This window comes from Neopelma chrysocephalum, unplaced genomic scaffold (genome assembly GCF_003984885.1).
Source record: "Neopelma chrysocephalum unplaced genomic scaffold, ASM398488v2 Primary Assembly neopelma1_44, whole genome shotgun sequence".
Lineage (NCBI taxonomy): Eukaryota > Metazoa > Chordata > Aves > Passeriformes > Pipridae > Neopelma > Neopelma chrysocephalum.
The window spans coordinates 20,393,855-20,414,205 of record NW_020897703.1 but is presented as its reverse complement, the minus strand read 5'-3'; the positions used below and the strand labels follow the sequence as shown (position 1 = coordinate 20,414,205).

The window sequence follows — 20,351 nt, the reverse complement described above, 5'->3', positions numbered from 1 at the left end:
AAATAATTTTTTAAAAGGCTACATTTTTCAACAATAGAGACTGTGCGCCCTAAATCTCCCCGTATAAGTTACAAAGATCAATAAAACTTCCTGTAAGATGGAAAACATGAGCTACTTAAATTTATTCACAAAATAATTTGTGGTAGAGATAAACATACTTAAAATAAGCAACAGCTAATCTGAAAAACAGAAAAAGCACATTAAACAAATTTAACTTTTTGTTAAAAATCAAAGCATGATTAAAATGTACCAGCTATTGAAGTCATCACAAAGTATACTTGCTCCTGATGTGCTATCACAGGTATGAAATAGTACCACTTATGGTCTACAGTTTAACAGAAAAGTTGACCAACATATGCAAAAATAAATAGTAACTGCAACCTACAACACCCTTTCAGGTCCTCAGGAGTCTAATAAATCATCTAAACTATTTTTACAATGCTTTGTTATCACAGATGTAAATTCCATATGAAAATCTACATGAAGGTTGGCACAGTAAGCCACGAAAATACCGATGAGGTTTAAGTCCTGAATTTTTCCTATTTAGAGAGATAAAACCACATTACTCAATTGCCTGTATTTTGGTGACATGCTTAGTTTTGACATCGTATACTTGTAAGGTAAGAGTTTTACAGCGGGGTTCACAAAATGCCTTCACTTACAGCGACTGGGTGGGCTGATGTCCATGACTGTCAAGGTAGGATTGTCTATGTCGCTTCCCCTCCTCCTCATTCGGTTATCTTCGTATTCCGGTGTAAAGACGCTGCTTCCACTACTCGTGCTCAGCGAGTGATCAGTGGGACTGAAACTAACTGGTGATCGGAAGCTGTTCCCCTGAGTCCTTCTGGCTCTTGGAAAAGTTTTACGACCTTCAATGATACACAAAGAACACTAATGTTACTCTACAAAAAAATAGTGCTATGCAATGTGTGTATGCAAATAATTTATGAATTCTACACTATCTAGTTCAAATCTGCCACAGCATATAATAGGACACAACGATCATGAAATTTGCTGATTTAACTTTCCACCTAGAAGGAAACAAACATTCATCAAAGATGTATATAAGGATTAGACTGAATCAAAACCTTATGTTTAAGTGACCAAAATTAGGATCAACTTCTGGAACTGTTCTGAAATGCTTCAGAAACCTGGAGGGCTGTAAGAGAAAGGAAAACACCCTGCCTCTGCTTTTATTGCTCTATTAATGTGTAAATATCAAATTTCTGATAAAAAGGAGAACAAGATACAAGTTTACAATCCCATGTGCCCAAGCTGGCATCTTTGTTCTGCAAACCAGTAAGAACTGAATGCAGAGAAAGACCAACACATGCAATCAACATGAAGAGCACAAAACAAAACAAAAAAAACCAAACCAAAAACAGAGACACAAAAAGAAAACAAAACACAAGCAATGTCAAATTTGGAGGTGGTTGCAGCAATAGAATTAAAAAAAAAGGGCACTGATCTTCAAAATGTTAATTACAATTAGGTGGCTAACGCAATTTATGTTAATCTATTTAGATAACACAACTATTTTTAGGACAGCATTAGCTGATGAAGTTTGATCCTACAGAACTCAGCAATAGCTGATGGAGTCTTTGATTCATTAGGTATTACACTGGAGGACGAGTTCCCAGATGTCCTGGTTTGAGCCACCCTCCACCCCCCCAGGAGGGGGGGCTGGAAGTGATTGGTCCCAGGTGAGTTTCCGATGAGCGACCAATTGGAGCTTATTTCACCCCTGTGAAATTAACATATTACAACAGCTGGAGGAAGTTGTAGGCAGCGAGAGAGAGATTCTGCAGTCCTTTGATTTGATATTTCTGTGATTTCTGTAACATAATTCCATTTATTGCTGTGCTCATTCCACACTGCAAATGAAGCTATCTGGTCTTGGGAGAAATTTCTTCTTAACACTTCTCAACTACTGCTCAACACACCCAGAATTCTGAAAATCCTTCAGCTGCTTCTCTTTCCTTCCTTTAGAAATTTAATGTGTTAAATTTGTATTAATGTTATTACTGTTCAAACCAGTCTTGTGGCTACATCAGCAGGTGCTGCCTTGCATTCCAACAATTGATTTCATCAGCTATTTGCTAATTCATGGTTTAAATCACTGCTCTTCAATTTTATTTATTCTTTTAATCTAAGAAACTCCTAACAGCAATTCCACTGTATTTGAGATTCCTTAAAGCAGAACAAGAACTGACAAACTGACATATCTACTTTAGACAGAAAAGGGTCACAAAGGTCAAAAGCTTATACTGGATGACTCGTGTATGGACAAAGAGAACATTTATGCAGCTGTGCATATGAGTCAGGAATTCTGCAATCCATACCTTTACCAGACGTAAAACTGCTTAGCAGCTCTATCAATCATTAGAAGTTTAGCAAGTGAGTTTGGGGAAAGAATGTAAGGTTTCAATTTCTCCAATATTTTCATTCATTAAGGTTTTTACAAACTAATTTTTTTAATTCATGTTCTAGGAAGAGAAAAACAGATTAATTAAACTGCTGCAGTATTCACACTTACCATCATTGTAGTCTTGTTGATGATATGAAATATGGTATCTTCGGGGATAAGTCCCCCCCTTTCCAAATTTCTCGAATATTGGGATATCATACTCTACTAGAAAATAAAAAGATTAAAAAATTTAAAATGTGACAAGAGTATATTAAATTAATCACTTTGGCATTATAAACTTAAACATGAGGGAATGTATCAGAGGATATGCTTCAGTTGAAGCATCAGAGCAAAACCAGATTATAGAACAAAAGCCACAAATCTGTCAACCCACAAGAACTAAAAGGATGTTCAGTCAAAAGTTCCAAGGATCAAGAATTCAACAGCTCAAGAGATTTGCTTAAAAGAAAGTCAGAGGACTACAGCAGGCCTAATTACTCCAGTTTTAAAAGTAGTTTCTAGAGGAAAAACTGCTCTAAAGAATATATTTTAAAGATGTATAAATATGAAAAGTTGGTGAATGAGTCAACAGAGCTTGAATTACTGAACTACAATCAATAGGTCCAATTTTAAAAAGTATTGAAGGAGAAAAGTATTCATAAGATAAAGGAAAAAGTCCCTCATGCATAAATAATTGGTTAGAAGATAAGTACATAAGAAGGGAAGAAACGGTCAACAGTTTGACAGGAATCTGGGCTAAAACTCATGCAGTTTAATTATGCATGAATTCTCTGTACAGAATAATGAATAGTGAGGTGACAAAATCATTCTGAGAAATAAAGCCAACTGGAGAATTAGAGAAGGTCCTTAAGAGTCTACGTGACTGGATGTTAAAGTGGCAGATGAAATTAAATGTAGGTTTATATAAAGGTTTGTGATAGAGACTTCCAGTAAGGAGCAGCTGAACTCTGTATTGGCTAGGAAGCAAATTAAAAGCAGTAAATCATTAAGATACACTGAACAAAGTTTTGGTCTACTCCTCCATAAGGAATGTAGGCCTCCATATACTAGAAAAGCAACAGCTCAAAGGGAGACAAAGAAGTCCATAAAAAAACCCAAAACAAAACAACCCCCCCCCAGAAAAAAACTAACAAAAGAAAACCCTCCAAAAAACCAGAATCATGAAGTGCATACTTCTTCCTAAAATACAATAAATTGCACAACTTCTTGTTGCAACAGACTGTTGATGCTGAAAAAGTTTATACAAGTTGAAATAGAGACAGGAAAAATTTGTGAGAGGAAAAAGATCCAGCAAATCACAGAAGAACGTCTTGCATCTGCAGAACCCTAGAGCTATACATGACTAGGAATATATTCTGAGAGAGGAATACTGCATGCTTCTCTGCAGAAGCCTGGTACTGATTGTGGCAGGAGGAAAAATAAGGCCAGATCGATATTTTTTCTGGTTTTGTTACACATCAAATCATGGGAATAAATACTGAATATGGAACTAATGATTGCTGTCTATCCCCCTATTACCATACCAGAGCATCCCAAAGGAAAAAACTGACAAGGTCATCCTATTAGAAAAGTAACCTGAATAAACACAAGCAAACTAGATTAAGATTACACGAAAGGCAAACTAATTTCTGACATTTCCAACTTTTTTGGTATTTATCTCTGCCACCTAAATGTTTCTTATATATAGTTTTATATATAAGAAATATATATATATTTTTATTTAAAAGTGGTGCAATCTGTTAAGCACTCTAGAATCCTTAAAAGAAAAAACTCACCATTGCACAATTACCTAGATAAAGCTTCACTAACAAAATAAAAAGAAGCTTTAAAAGTATGAATAGACCAAAAAAACACAAACCCCCTTTGATTTACTGGAAACTAGCTATTGTTTAACAGCAAAATTCTGTAGTGAGGCGTGACCATGACAGATACTTCAGAGCACTTTCAAGGTTACCCACTGCACTTCACAGCCTGAACCCTGCACAACAACTTGGATTCAAGCCAGAGTATGGTATGAAAAAAACATTAGTGTTGATGATTAATTTATAGGCACAGCACACAGTTCTCCTTCATCCTTTCACTTTGCAGTGCTTTCAATTACAGAAGTCATGAGCACTTCAAAGTGATCATTATTTCACATAGGAGAAAATGAAGGCTCCACATACTGGTTTTGGCTGAGAGAGAGTTAATTTTCTTCACAGTGGGCTCCTATGGTACTATGTTTTGGATCTGCGATCAAAACACGGTTGATAACATAGGGATATTTTAGTTATTGCTGAAGCACATCTGCACATAATCAAGGCGGTTTTTTGTTTCACACACTGCCCTGCCAGCTGGTAGAGTAGGCTAGCGGGCACAAGAAGTTGGGAAGGACACATCCAAGACAGCTGGCCCCACATGACTCAAGGGATATTCATCCCATACTGTCTGAGGTTGTGTTCTGCAATAAAAGATGGGAGAAAGAAGGAGGAAGGGAAGACATTTGGAATGATGGTGTTTGTCTTCCTAGGTAACCAGTAGGTGTGATAGAAATGGAAATGGTTTTCCTGGAAATGGCTGAACACCTGCCTGTTGACGGGAAGTGGTGAATGAATTCCTTGTTTCCTTCTGCTCGTGTGTGCAGCTTTTGCTTTACCTGTTCAACTGTCTTTATCTTAATTCACGAGTTTTCTTACTTTTACCCTTTGATTCTCTCCCCAGTCCCATGTAGGGGAGCGAGCAGGCAGCTGTGTGGGGCTTAACTGCCTACTGGGGTTAAACCACAGCATCCCAAAATGAAATAAATTAACCACAGTTAGATGCCAACTTAGAGATGGATGTTACAGTCCAGTTTAACCAACTGTTGTGTGCCCCTACTCACTGCAATGTTTGTTCTTTTCACAGAACCAGACAGTTACACTATGAACACTAACAGTGGTGTCACACACAATAATATGGAAGAAAACATTTAGAAATTCTTGTATTTCCATGGTATCTTTTACTGTGTTCATTTGGATTGGATTTTGTTGCTTTGCCTTCTCCTACCATACTAAGTTTGCGTAATACAACAGTTCTCAATGTGAATGTACCTTCTCAGCCTTATTTGCTGCAAGAGGAACAGTTCTGGAAAGTTCTCTAGTACGTCCAGAGATTTGTACCTACCTGAGAATTCCTGATGATTATCTGGATAGCTCTGCGCTCTTGGCATCCGAGATTTGGGATAGTTGTCCCTGGAAGTGTAAAACATACAGAATCTAAAAACTGCTGTTAATCTACTACTTCACCATTTAATCTTACTGTCTCACAATTCTTTACAACTGATGAAAAGCTATCGCTATACAAGTTGCTGCACCAGTTTAACTGGGTGGAACTCAATTCTGAAACTCAGATCTAGTAGGTATCTATAACAACTGAAGATCAGCAACAATGGAAAAGCTTATTGAGTTTAATGTAGTAAGAAAGCAACACACTGTTAATGAGCAATAATATTAGTAAAAACATGAATTATCACAGGTAAAGCCACAAAGGAACACTGTTATGTTTAACATCTTTATGGCTAAACACAAAGGTTTACAGACTGGCCAAATCTGTCATACAGCCTACAAAAACTCTTGGGGAAATTTAACCAAAGAAATTGAGCACCTTTTGATGAGGAAAAGTATTTCCTCTTCTCTCCATGAAAGTCATAGGATTAAGAAAGTGATTTTGTTAAGTTATAGAATGATGAAGAATTTTTGGTTCTTATATGATCACATTGTTTCTTACCTACAGTTGGTATGTAACTCCCAGCCACCAAAAGCAATGGATGGGATTGCCAGTCAGAGCAATCGATTACAGTATATTTCCATAAACATACCAAAACAATGTCCTCCTTTTTCTGGTAAGAATTTCTCTAATGGGTAACAGAAGCTAAATGGAGACACAAAACCTACATCTTTGTAGGAAATATTTCAATGGAAAAAAAAAAAAAGGAAAACAAACTAAGTAGAGGTGACAAATTGAGGAAATAAAAAACAACCAAAAGAAGTTTTGAAGAAGAAATATGAGTTATATTAAGATTGCTTTATTTCCCCTTCTTCCACTTACCCTTACCCCACAAAAAACCTAAAAATTTGGCAATTTGGTAGAATTTCTATTCTATGGAGCTACATTAAACATTAGGTATGTATAACCTATCACACTACAACCACAAAATACTTTTCACATCTATTGTCTTCTTGCTTGTGAAATGAAGACTCGTTATTCAACTCAGAAATGTATATGTTAGACCAAATGTATTTGTGTTCTCAAATCACATCATCTCATGTGAGAGGGTACTGTGGAATATTATAGCTCTTATTTAATTGCCACAGGCAGTGATTACCAATTAAATAAAATAGCACTATTTGTATAGCAGTTCCAAATAAACAAGTAGTCAATCTGCCCAACATTACACCCAAGGTTCTTTTTCTGACCAACCATAAGCCAAACAGGAGTATGTTCTGCTTGGCTTCACTGGTGGACAATGACCCTCTCAAAACATGAATCTCCTCAGAGGTCATCCCAAACAGACCTACAGACCTTCCCCAGTACATGCTGCCTCTTGCTAAATGATGGGCTTTAACAAAGGAAAATAAGTGGAAAGCCTGCAATGGGAACAAAGGGAGAGGAATGGACAGTAATCACCAAGAAATGGACATGATTGTCTGTTGAGTCTTTAAATGATTCCACCATCTTCCTGAAGTGGGTACCCTCTGCCTTGGCAAAGGAAAGCCTACTTCATATGCCAGTGCCTTAGAACTGTAAATTTAATGGGGTGGCTCACTGCCAGGGAATATACTTCACGCATATGTAAAACCTGGCAACATCTAGTAAAAATCTTCAGTGCATTTTTGTAGGATCCGAACTCTAATTTTTTTTTGTTTCAAACACAAATTATTTCAAAAAAACAAAGCTACTGTATTTTCCAAGTATTAGTAAGCAATTAAGTTTGAATAAGCTTTTATAAATGTTCTGAAACTTAGAGGGGAATTTCTGGAAGAAGCTCTGTCACTGGAGAGTTGTTATACATTACAACTGATAAATTATGCAATCTAATAAAGCTAAATAATGAATGTAAATAATTTTTACCCATCTAACGGGCTGTCAAGTGAGGGACAGCTTCCCGAGCCAGAGTTTTCAGGACTGCTTAAAGACAATGGATCCAGCATCTAATAAATAACAAACAGAGGAAGACCAACAAGTTCAAGTCTGGTTTTTGAATTTTTTTAAAATACTTTAAGGTTTCTGCTTTGAAACAGCTAATAAAAAAAAAAATCCAAACCAGATAAGAGCTGGTAAAAACAGAATGGAAAGCTCATCTGTTGTCTTAAAACAAGCTCCCTCGTAAAATGAAGTTAGTTTTGGTATATTATGTAACATCTATTATTTTCTATGAATTGGGCACCAGTCTTTTGCTGTAAATTAAGCAGTTACCCCTCCAATTTTTATGGTCTGTGCTGCATCTTAAAGGTCCTGGGCATACACTTTGTCGAACACCAATCAAGGACTTATTAAAGAAATGTAGTCCAGAAAGTGAGTTTGCACTCTGCAACTCAACCACTTAAATAAACTCTGTACTCGAGAGGAGAACATTTACTACAAGTTCAGCAGTTTTACTCCTCTTTTCTCCTGCCGAACAGTGGGTCCTGAAAGGATAAGAAAAGCTCACCTGCTGCCATATTAATTACCTCTATAACCTAATGCAGTATGGTCCAAATGGCAGCCCACGGCCCACTTTTATCCAACCCATCTTCTCTTCTGTACAAGTGTGGGGTCTGCTGTCAGTGTGAATAGCTGTGCTCAGACAGATCAACAGCAGAGCAGAGCAAAGCCCTCCACTCTCTAATTCCCTTCTTGTCTTTGTCGGGGAGGCTGTGACAAAGGCAGTATGGCCAACACTTGCCAAGGTGATGTGGCACCTCAGGGGGGACGAAGCAAACAGAATTTGTGAGTTCCCAACACCCAAAACTGGCCCTTGAGGCTGTCAAGGTTGAACTAACCTGGCTTCCCATGAAAGTAAAATTCATTAATTCAAACCTGCTCACAGCTTACACAGCAATGCATATGAGACAGGTTACATACCTCTTGAATACTCAGGAGTGAATGGACATCCCAGGCCTCAGGTATCATCTGGCTGACCAGTCATGGTCAGACCAAAAATGACTTGGCCCAGGTCAAAAGTAATCATTTCACTGAATGAATCTAGACCTGGGATGGATCTGAGCACGTGGCTATGATAAAGAATAGCACCCAGGTTTAGAAAGTAGGAAATTCAGTCTCCATTCTCAGCTCAGTCATTAAAATTGTGCAACAAATTGCACAATCCCTTTGCCTCTGTTTTTATTCTATCATCTGTCTCTCATTTAGTCAGCTCATAAAAACCACTGCCTCTTGCCATTTGTAAGTACGGTGCCAATGTCAACAACAACTTGAAGTGATTTGGGTATGCAGCATTATTTTTCTTTCCTCCTTAAAACATCTTTCTCCATTGCCAATTCTGTGAGCCATTACATTTCTGCTTCTTTTCCTGTTGTTTTTAAGGGCAATTTTAATATTCAGAGAGCAGAATTTTTATTCTTGCTGAATGTGCTGATATCCTACACTAGTAATGCAGGCGAGTAAGAACAACAAAATAACATACATTTGTGATCTTCACACAAAAACCAAGCGACTCTGGAAAGTATTTCAGAGCTTATTTATGGCAGGTCCACTGCCATCCCCTTGCCTCTACCTCAACACAGTATCACAGAGAATCACAAAATATTCTGAGTTGGAAGGGACCCACAAGGATCATCAAGTCCAACTCTTAAGCATCAGTTAAGTCCAAATAATTCCGACAAATCCAAACTCTTTCTTAAATTCTCCTTTAATTACCTGGAAAAGTGGTAAAACTTTCTTTCTTACATATCCTTCTCATTAAAATAAAGGGGTTTGTGCTTTCTAATGTAGACATTTCTGCTGTTATTTATATCTATCACTACCTCACTTAGCTACCATGGGAATTAAGAATACTATCTTTGTCCTTGCAGCATATTTAAAACATATTTAAAAATTTAAAAAACTGAAGAGATTTACAGAGAAAAAAACCAGGTTCTACAAAACTAAACAGCACAATTATTTCAACCTTCTCCCACCAATCATGTTTTCTAGAGTTATCATCAATTTTTTTGCTGTTCTTTCGAACAATTCCATAACCTTCAGCAGTATTTCATAAAGCAACCTAACAAAAACCTTAATTTTAATCACACACCTACCTGATCCATACTTTCTGGAATGAATTCACCCTCACTGTTGATACTGGTGAAGGACCCATTTCGAGCCACCTGATGCAGCTCATCTGGAATGTATCCTGGGGGAGGTGAACTCCTATCACGAGTATTAGAACCTTTGGAAAGAAAAAGGCCAGTCAGAGTTTCTACATTAACCCAGAATCCAGGGGTTTTACTCACATGTTTCACAGGCACTGAGCCTGCCTGATTCACTTCTTCCTTTGGGCATTTCCCAAATGCCTGTGCAATGCAACACTTAAGTATAGCATTTAAAATCTGCGATCCAGGAATTATGAAAAATTTGGGGCAGAGTTGCCTCAGTAGCATTATAAAGGATTTTCATTATACAGGAACAGAAACACAATTTGCTCACACATCTAGTTGGGTAAATTTCTTCTTTTGAACAAAATCAAATTCCAAATCCTTCCACCCATGTCAACTAATCCTTTCCAACTCTTGAGAATTTCAGTTTTTCTTTGTAGAATATTAAGTCTGTAAGAACACGAATATATATATATATTCATAATAAATGCATAATAATTAACTTGTCTGGAAAATTATTCATGAAACTCTTTAGTTTCATAATTAAATTTTGATGTTAACATCACACCAATTTCAAAATATTAATAAGCAAAAACGTTATCTCAATGCCTAAATAAGTATCTTACACAAATGTTCAGACATTAAAAAATATGAAGGTCCTAAACTGAGCAAGAAAACACACTGCCATATAAACAGATTTTTCAGTAGCTCATTCCTGTATCTGAAAATAAAGGGGAGTACTAACATCAGCTTCTTAGGTTACCCATCAGTTACCTCAAATAATTCTACATACATTTATTTACCTGTGGGGGTTTTGGATAATTTTCTGTATTATATATATTTAAACCACTTTTAACTTAAAATTCAAAATCCACTCCCCCAAGTGCAAACTCTACAGTAGAGTCATTGATGAGTATGAGAAATTCAAACACTGTGTGTTGAGAGCAAAATCCTCATGAAGAGAATACTACAAAAGAAAAGCTTTTACAATTAAAGCTATTGAAATATTCACCTTACCTATTACAGACAGTCGTCTTTTCCTGTCTGTCACACCGAACACTGTATTATCTAAATCTTCCAGTGAGGGCAAGGGTTCCATATTATTTACACTGGGTGACTGAAAATGCATAAATATTACAACCTGCTGTTATTATTTTATACTCCTCACAATGAAAATACTTTGTAAACTTTACAGGCTTTGTGCAGTACATTCCTTTTTTTCGAGCAGTCAAAAAAGCAGTTTGCCAATTTATATCACAATCCATCTATTTTAGTAGCTCGTTCTTACTCTTCAAAAATTATTTTCAATATGTACCAGTACACAAATCCTATGAATATCAATGCCATGGTTTGTTAGATAATACCAAAATACCTCAGCATTTAGTCTACAGTCCACTACTCTTTGCTACAACAAACACTGAACTTCCCACAAAGGAGTGTCACCAATGTGTGACTTAAAGAACAATTTCAAATAACTACCATTACTTAAATTTTATGTGCTTTTCAAATCTGTATCACTTTGTCATCCTACTAAGAAACACTTTACTACCACTGTAGGGAAGACAAACAAAGAGAAGGATCTAAGAAAGAGTTAAAACTGAGTAAATACAAAATGCTAATGGATGTTTAAACTGAAATCAAGAAGCAATCAGTATTATTTTCAATTGGAAAAATGCCATCTTTAAGAAAAGATACTAATAATACTTCAATATGAAAACTCAGGAAAAAGACATTTAGCATGTCAATTCATACCTGTGTATTTCCATGTATTACAAGCAATATCTTGAGACTCTTCATATGTACACTACGGTCAAGCAGTTCAACAGCTTTGTCCAGGTCATCCTGCGTGGTTAATGGAATTACAAGCTACAGAAAAGGGAGGGGAAAAAAAAAAGTCTTAAACAGGACACAAGAAAGAAATGAGAAAGTCAAGTGCAGAGAAATAAATAAAGGGAATCTTTTCATTCATACCAAACAACTTGAAAATAAAATTTATTAAATGATCCCTCAAGTTATCATCAAAATGTCTAAAGTTCAACCTTAACTCTTCCTTCAGATGCCTTCATAATTATAGCGGTGGAACAAGTCTTCACAACCAAAGAGCAACCATTTTGCATATATGGAACTGAATATCCTACAAGTTTCAGAGAAACAGGTGCAACAGGGTCAATGTATTTACCATAGCCTAAATTACCACAAGTCTCTAAGATGAACAGACGTCTTATTTTACAGAGCATAAAGCGGACTTTTGTATCTCAAATATTACAACTATGGGGACCCCTGGTGGCCTAGTGGTTAGCATGCAGGACTCTCACCTCTGCAACGCAGGTTCGAATCCAGCCAGTTCCCCGGGCAGATGGAGCCCGTTAGCCCTGTGAGGCCATCCATCTATGAGAAGGTCACTCTAAACAAACCTACGTCCTGAGGACCTCACTGCCATTGTCCAAGCTTGCTTGGCCCCGGCAGATGAACCTTAGGATTAAAGGGTGGGCTCAGTTCAGCGCAGGCTGTGTCTCACCTAAAAAATCCATTGCGCAGGCTGGAAAGGTAAAAGACCTTTCCCCAAATCTTCGTTCGCGAAGACTGGCCATTATTTATTATTATTACAACTATACTTGTTTGAAATTGCATCACTAACAGAATTTCTCCATTGAAAAACAAAATTTGTCAAGGAAGTGTATCCTTACTTCCTTAAGGAAGACGTGACCCACATGTAACAACTGTAGTCCTCACTAGAATCTTACTTGGATCTAACTAATTAGAATTAACTTAGAATATATGTATCTTTAGAACAAAAATGTTATGCCACTAAAATGCTATTGAGATCTGAATTCTATAACACGTAAGATCAAGCTTGTGTTTCAGGAGTGTACATTTCAACTTCTGCTTGTAACAAAGGAACAACACAATACACATTTTTAAATCTATTCTACTTGTAAACAGTATCAGTCAGTAATGCTTAAATACATCACCAGTCAAAATACAGTAGTTTTATACAAAAAGAAATGGGATTGATGAAGAAGGTCTTGATAAAATGAAGAGTTTGCACATTTGTTAAGTTGCAGTTTTAATCCTAATGACATGTTATCACCATCCCATTTCTGAAAGGTGATGGGATGATTTGCCAACTAGTGCCGAAGTTGACAAGAAGAAAACCTACTCAAATGCCTAAGAATCTATCAGTGGAAGGAGTTGAGGCTAAAGCATTATGAAGGGTCATCACTTTTGACCCTCCTAATCTCCAAAAGCCTTCTGTTGGAATTCTTCATTTTGAGGATCAGTTTCACAGAAGTGCCTGATAATGTTACCAACAAACAGCAATTACTGGCACTTTCTTCTGCAAAGATGCAGATTAGATACAGCAATTATGTTGTGCATAACCACACGAATAATCCTTTACAAACTTTGCTGACTCAAGGCAAAACCCAGAAGTAACTCACAAGAATGGATCCTGCATCTGTAAATATATTTGCTATAATTCCATCCCTGCTTCTAAAGGAAAGCTGGAAGTAATATTGATCAAGCATAAGTGGCTTGACAGTGCTGGCACTGTTTCCAAGAAATCTTTGGGAACCAGCCACTTCAGGAGGAGCAACAGCTAAGCCTATTCCTGCAATCTAAACAGTAACTAAATGCAGCATTCTAGCAATTGCCTAACAAGATCAATCCTTAAAGAAAAGAGTTTACAAGAAAGGATAAATGTTACTTCAAATTTACAAACACAACAAAGCTCAAAGAAGTAAAGACTTGTAACAGAACTGTGGCAGATGAGGAAGACAATTTACCCATTCCTAACAAAGTCTGAGATATAATTCATTACGATACTCATGAAACATTTCACGTATCTCCTGCCTATCCTAATTTGGACAAGACTTACATATTTGAGAAAACACACACACATACTAGAAACCCCGGAGTTCGTCACAGGAGTAAGTTTTGTCACAGGAGTGGTTCCCACTACTTGTGAGAGCAAATTTCAGCCTCAAAACAATCAATGTCCAAGGCAAGAATTTAGAGGACACAGAATATTACCTCATTATTGCTGTAATGTAAATCCATAGTCTGTCCAAAAGCAACTTTAGCTTTAGCTGCAAGATCTTCAAGTTTAACAGGCCTTGGTAATTGCAGGATCCTGAAAAACAAATAATTTAAGTTTTAAAGAATTTTTGTCCATAACCTATGAAAATCCGGCAACTCATTACTAAAGAACTATTTTAGAACTAAATTTATTACTAAAAAGACCATAAAAGACTATGCTTTATTCACTGTCCTCCATATTTTGAGACTTTAAAAAAAAGAAAGAAAAGCAGTGAGAAAGTTAAAAGGGATAATCAGGCACAGAATTAGATTTCATTATGATGACTTTACTTGGTTCTATGTGGCTTGCTTAATGCTTTGCAAGCCTCCATTTCAGAGGCAAATTCTTAGAAACTTCTAAAATTTTCTACTCCAGAAAACTAAGACAATGGAGTACCACAGGCTGACAAGCATAAGCATCAGAAAGGAATTATTCTCTTTTTTGGAAATCTGAAAGACTATCTTACCTGAGGAAGGTAACTAAATGTCACCATCCTTACCATAATGAACTACACACTCAAACTGCCCAGTCCATCACTAACTGTGCTTCAAATGTGCTCCTGTAAGAATGGTGCAGTTGCAGGTCAACAAGTCAGATTTTCTTTTAACTCAATGTCTCATCAAACCAGTTAGCCCAAACTGCCCTTTTACTATAGAAAACTATTGTATTTTTTGAGATACAACAGCATTAAACAAAAAAAGCATTTAAAAGTGATTAAGCTATTGAGGTACATCCAATTCACATTCAAAAAAGAAAGAGCACTCAAATTCTGTGAAGCAGAAAAGTTAGCAAAGGGTAACTGCTCCTTTCGTCAGTGGTTCAGTTAGTACTACACTGGTTAGGGAACAACTTGTCTCACTGAAATAAGCCTAGAAGCCAGGCCACTTTCAATTAAAAATTATTTTTTAAAAATAAAATCTTAAAAAAACACCCATAACAAACAAAAGCAACCAACACCAACTCTCACTGTAGTTAACAATTTGTGCAACAAGCCTACAACTCTACCCATCACACCACCAGCTCCTTGGAACAAAGTGCCACATTCACCACTGAAAGCAAGTCTGAAATCACTTCTGCTTTTCACTTCCCTTTTTCAAAGCTAGTGAGAAAGCCATTGCATAACTTATTTTTCCTGCATAATTTCATTACTTTATCCTTAGATCTACATGCTCAGGCAACAAAAGTATTATAACTCATGCTGAGCAATGAGCCTGGGTTGCCCAGCACCTCTGGGCAAGCAGGCTCAAGGCACTTGGGACAGTGCAGAACAGAGCTAGGCCCATCAGTATAAAAGCTTGGGAAAGGTATCTTTCCACACACTTATTTTATGCTTGTTAAGCAATTCATATTGAATTGATTAACTTAGTTCACTGTGAAAGTGAATTATGATAAACTGCAAAATGCACTGTCCATGCAGACTGGCAGCAAGTAAACATCTCTCTGTTTTAAATTCATGCTTCTCCTTATTTCACAAGAAATAGTTAGGTGGAAGAGTCCTCAATTTTCAAAGCTTTCAAAAAGACTTATTTCCTCCAAATTACTTATAGCACTCAACCATTACCAATGCACTTTTATGTGTGATGTTCAGAGAGGTGATAGAAAGAAGCTGAAGAATGTTAATACCAAGGGAACTTACTGCTATTTTACTGCTCCATGTACAGAGAGGGCACACACTGTAATCAGCATGGACACACACTCAACTACCGCACGTCACACCAAGGGCTGCCCAGAAGTAGTATAGGTTTCATTCTGAAGCAATTAAGAAATTTACAATTTCTACTGACAAACAGCATGACCAGGATATTATTTCCTTTTTCCTTAAGTATTTTCAAAGATCTTATTCTATAACCATTTCTCTGCAGGCAGAATGAAATTTTATGCTTTCAGAAAGTGACAGGCAGGCAAAATCAGTTGTCCACAACCAGTTCTGCATGGAGTTGTACAGTGAATTCTGTAAAAGCTTTTAAGCAGTCATCAGAGCAGTGATATATACAGATGCTTGTATACTTTAGACAGGTGCATCAGCCACCTCATATACAAAATGAAAATAAATTTTAACTGATTAAATAAAAGCAATCTGAATCTAATAAATTTTCTTCTTACAGTTTCAGACTGGTACCTCCAAAGTACAATCCAATACTGAGATTTAAGATCTAGACCTCTTTTTCTGGGTGTTACAGTAACAATAAATTATCATGCATTTATTACACACATGATGAAGCAAAAAAATTTATATTCTGGTCTATTCAAACTTGAGATCTATTCTAGTGATCTAAGTAATTGATCATAGCTACAAATACCTATCTGAAGGGTAACCAAATGAAGGATCCTCCATGGGACATAGGTACAGTATGATACTTCCACATTTATGTATACTTAGAGCCCACATTTAAAACAGTTAATTATCTTTAAATTGTGTTCATATCAAAATTAAATTTAAGCTGAAACAAAATACACTTAGAGATCTGAAATACTTTGAAACTTCATGACAGAAACACATCAAAACTCTACAAATAATTAAGAGACAAGACTATTTCCTTACCTTTTTTCACCTCGATGTTCAAATTTGACTCTAACATCATTCTGTAAGAAAAGACATAAAGGAACCACTATTAGTTTGTTAATACCTCCCTTAATGAAGGCCATGAACTCCCATTCAATAATCTTACACCAGAACTAAATTCCTTATTAATTTTCTGTCCTTTCCAATACAACAAGTATCTAAACAAGCTTCCACTGCTGAAGTACCTGATAGAGGCTTAAAGTGTGTAAAAAATACAAAAACTTATTCTGAAGTACAATGAATGCTTCTGTAAGTAAAGATATTATTTTCTATCAATATATCTTAATATTATAACAGATTTATGACTTCAAATTCAAAAGTTCTCTATCCTGAACAGGCAGGTAGATTTATCTCCAACAACAGGTTTTTACGTACACTTTGCAGCTGAGCATTTTAGGCTTAAGAAACATATCTTGTTTCATAAGCATTACCATAGAAACCAACACATGTAATTAAGCCAGCAGTCATGCAATAAATTTCCCAATAACCATATCTGTATATATTTGCAGTGGAAATAAAGTTTGCTTTTTGCAAAATCATAGTTTTAAGAATCAAATTGTATTAGCACCTATTGCAGGCAAAACAATAATGCAGGAAAAACAATAATGCATTATCCAAGTAACAACGTTGCATTTTCCAAAACAACTGATTATCAAATTATTACTTTCAAAATTCATAAATTGAAACAGAAGGATAAAAATTTCTTCTAACTGTCTAAGCATGTATTATACTCAAATCATTTTGGACCAAAAATGCATGTTACCACAATGTCTAAAGTCACAGCTCAGACACGAGTTACATGACACCAGCAAAGCACCACTGTGATATACACTGAACTCATACAACTTTTAAAGCACAGAATGAAAAAGATGTAGCCATTGGGTTTTGACAGTTTAAAAGCCAAATATATAGGAATATATATTAAAAGGTTAAAACAGGCACAAACTGAAATTTCATTAAATATTGAACTGTAAATTAAGGATCCAATCAAATAAACATACAGTTAATGTATGTTTATTATGTTATTTATGGGTAAAAATTTTTTGTCCTCTCCTAATCTCTCAGTATAGTAGCTCAAACCTATCAACTAAGTATTTACTACTTATTCCATTTCTGTTTAGTATCTAGAGAAAACAAACACAGCTGAAAAGAACTCACATTTCCAGCACATGAACAAACAAGAAACCGAGGCCAAAGATGCAGTAAAAGAGTTTAAGCATGTTTCTGCTGCTGTACTGACGTTCTTTGGTATGATATAGGTTACAACTGGACAATCTAATAAACCTATAAAATTCTTTCTTGATATTTTAAAATAGTATAGTATCAATATAATAATAACAACAACTATAAAATCACTCTACGTACAATGTCAAAATACCTCTATGATCTTCAATTTATCAGTACAAGAGTTATTTAAGCATATACTATGATCTGCTCTCAAATGCCACCATTTCATTTTGCTGATAATACAAGAACATGAACAAAGAAAATGGCAGCACATGTGGGAGACTAACAGCTCATTCTGGTATGCTCACTAGTCTGGCAAGAAAAATAATTATAGAAGTCACAGCAGGACGTTCCATGTTCAGTAGGTTAGTGAGGACATTAAAAATTACCTGTTTTTTAGGTGAAGATGACTTTGGTTTTCCTGTTTCTTGCTGGGGCAATACAGGACGACTGGCCTTATGAAGCACAGCCAAATCCTGCATGATTGAATTCAGAGCTTGCTGCTCATCTGCAGAGAAAAAGACCAGACAAGTGTAAAAGACTGTTACATTTGAAGGGCATTACTGTTTCATTTCACAATTAGGCAGGCATTATTCTAAAATCCAAAAGTCCTCATTACACTCCAATACATAACTGCCAAATAAAAAAAATTGCTGCCATGTTGCAAATGTTTTTATTTTATTTATCATTAACAGTGCTTAAGGAAATAAACAGCTTAATCAGTAACCACACTTAAATAGCAAGTTTAAAAAACTGAAGTCATAACAGAGACTAAGCTCTACACAACTGCAGGCTGTACTAATAAAAGGAAGGGGGTGGAGGGGGAAAAGCCTTATCTACTTTGTTTCAAATAATATGGATGAGACATTTACTAGAAATTACATTTCCCGCCCCTCTCAGAAAACACAGAAAAAAACACAAGTAGTTTTGAACCATTTTCCCTCTGTCTTGAACAGGTATGATCATGCCCACTGGAAGCATACACAAACTCCCAGAGGAACACCTCAACTGTTTGAGCATCTGCTGATAGTGCATGAAGTAATTAAAAAAAACAAAACAAAAACAAAACCCAACAACAAAAAAACAACCCATAAACCAAAAATAAAACACCACAGAACTTTTCCAGGACTGAAAATACAGAGGATCTTAGGGCTTAAATGAAGAATTCATAAGGAGAAACAGAAGCACTGAACCCAGGGGACAATTTAGGGGCAGGAGTGCTACATAACTTAGGTTTCAAGTTCACAAAAAAACCTAAATCCTGAAGATCTGCTGCAACTGTGACAGCCTGAGGCCATGATAGACAAGATCTGCCCTAGAAATGGGATGCTCCTTTAGACAGGAAAACACTTAGGAGCTCAAAAGCCTGTACATCCACCACTAAGAGAAATTTATTTCTAATGTTTTGTTCCTTGCCACAGCAATAGTACCTGCACTCAGCATGCATCTGGAACACTGGATGACAAAATATATCTACAAAGGTGTTGATTGTGTGCCTTCACGCTCCTTCACAATGAAGGAACATTGTGAACAATTCAATGTTTGTTGAAGAATTCATTGCTAAATGCCGTGATTTACAAAGAACCGTATTTCTCAAACACAGACCTGAGAAAAGCTCAGCATTAAAATCAGCAAGTAAGCATTCCAAGTGTTCAGCAACCATGAGAATTCCTTCACATTCTATTAAAATACAACCAAATATATTTATTATACAAGGAAATTGTGGGATTTAAGTGTTCTAATTTAATAGATTCCTAACAGATCAGAAAGCTGGTCTGAAAATGAGTATCTTTGATCATCACTCATGCTGTCATTATTCATAACTCTACTAAGATATGCAAATCTATAAAAGCAAGTTTTACTAGCAATATTTAATGGCATAACTGAAGGCGTTCTTGCAGCTCAGTTATTCTTTTCTCACACTAAAACACACTTCAAGATTTGCCAAAATTAGAAAAGTTAAACTATTTTATTGTGTTATAGCCTATTCTAGTGCTCCGCAACGGTAAAAAATAAATTGATGTTTTAGCAGTTGATCGAAGTTTCTTTCCCAGTGGTCACTATGTTGCATATTTCATGAAACCAAAGAACTGTGGCAAAGTGTTTAAAGTTTACTGAATATCCATCAGGACTCAAGAGTCACTCCTCTCACGCAAAATGTTGGAGAAGATCAGAAATCTGAAGAGTGCTGTATTCCCAGATTAGGCAACTTGATTATTAAGCATAAGGTTAGGAACATTAGCATAACAATAAGAGATGAACAAAAGCAATATGAAAATGTGCATGCTGTGGTTGGTTGGTTTGCTGGGATTTTTTTGAGAGGGAGCTCCGATAAACGATTACAATAACAACATGGTCAACTCATTAAAAAGCACGCACAGCTTGAAAAACTGGCATAAAATCTAAAGTAATACAAATGTGCCACATATTTAGAAAAACAGACCATCTACACAGTCCTGGCTTTGCATTGCAATGATACAAGGCAACAAGATAAAATTCTTTAACATAGACTTTGTGGTTTGGGCTTGTTTTTTTCCAACAGTCATTACCATTTAGAGGACAGTAAATACTGTCCAGTACTCTAATACCATGAATCTCTATTTCCTATACTTAAATCTTTAAGTTACTGCATAATAAGGGAAAAGTGCTACACTCCAAGGGAAAAAAAAAAAAAAAGAGAAATATTTGAATACTGCAAAGCTGCTGAACACTGCCTTTCATATAGGTGCTACACTGCATTAAACA

At 36.1% G+C, this 20,351-nt stretch overlaps 1 protein-coding gene across 3 annotated transcripts in view; it reads right to left on the bottom strand.

Annotated features, from left to right (window-relative positions):
- Positions 1-20,351, bottom strand: part of MAP3K2 (mitogen-activated protein kinase kinase kinase 2) — a 48,789-nt gene that overhangs the window by 8,906 nt on the left and 19,532 nt on the right. For 2 of the 3 annotated variants that reach the window (XM_027678897.1, XM_027678896.1), the window contains exons 3-12: positions 17,996-18,114; positions 16,359-16,399; positions 13,771-13,870; positions 11,491-11,604; positions 10,756-10,855; positions 9,682-9,812; positions 7,517-7,596; positions 5,570-5,637; positions 2,537-2,632; positions 663-869 (exon numbers count right to left, since the gene is read on the bottom strand). In XM_027678897.1, coding sequence (XP_027534698.1) covers positions 663-869; positions 2,537-2,632; positions 5,570-5,637; positions 7,517-7,596; positions 9,682-9,812; positions 10,756-10,855; positions 11,491-11,604; positions 13,771-13,870; positions 16,359-16,399; positions 17,996-18,114 — 1,056 coding nt within the window. The remainder of the gene's footprint in view (positions 1-662; positions 870-2,536; positions 2,633-5,569; positions 5,638-7,516; positions 7,597-9,681; positions 9,813-10,755; positions 10,856-11,490; positions 11,605-13,770; positions 13,871-16,358; positions 16,400-17,995; positions 18,115-20,351) is intronic. The other variant, XM_027678898.1, reaches the window with a different exon arrangement.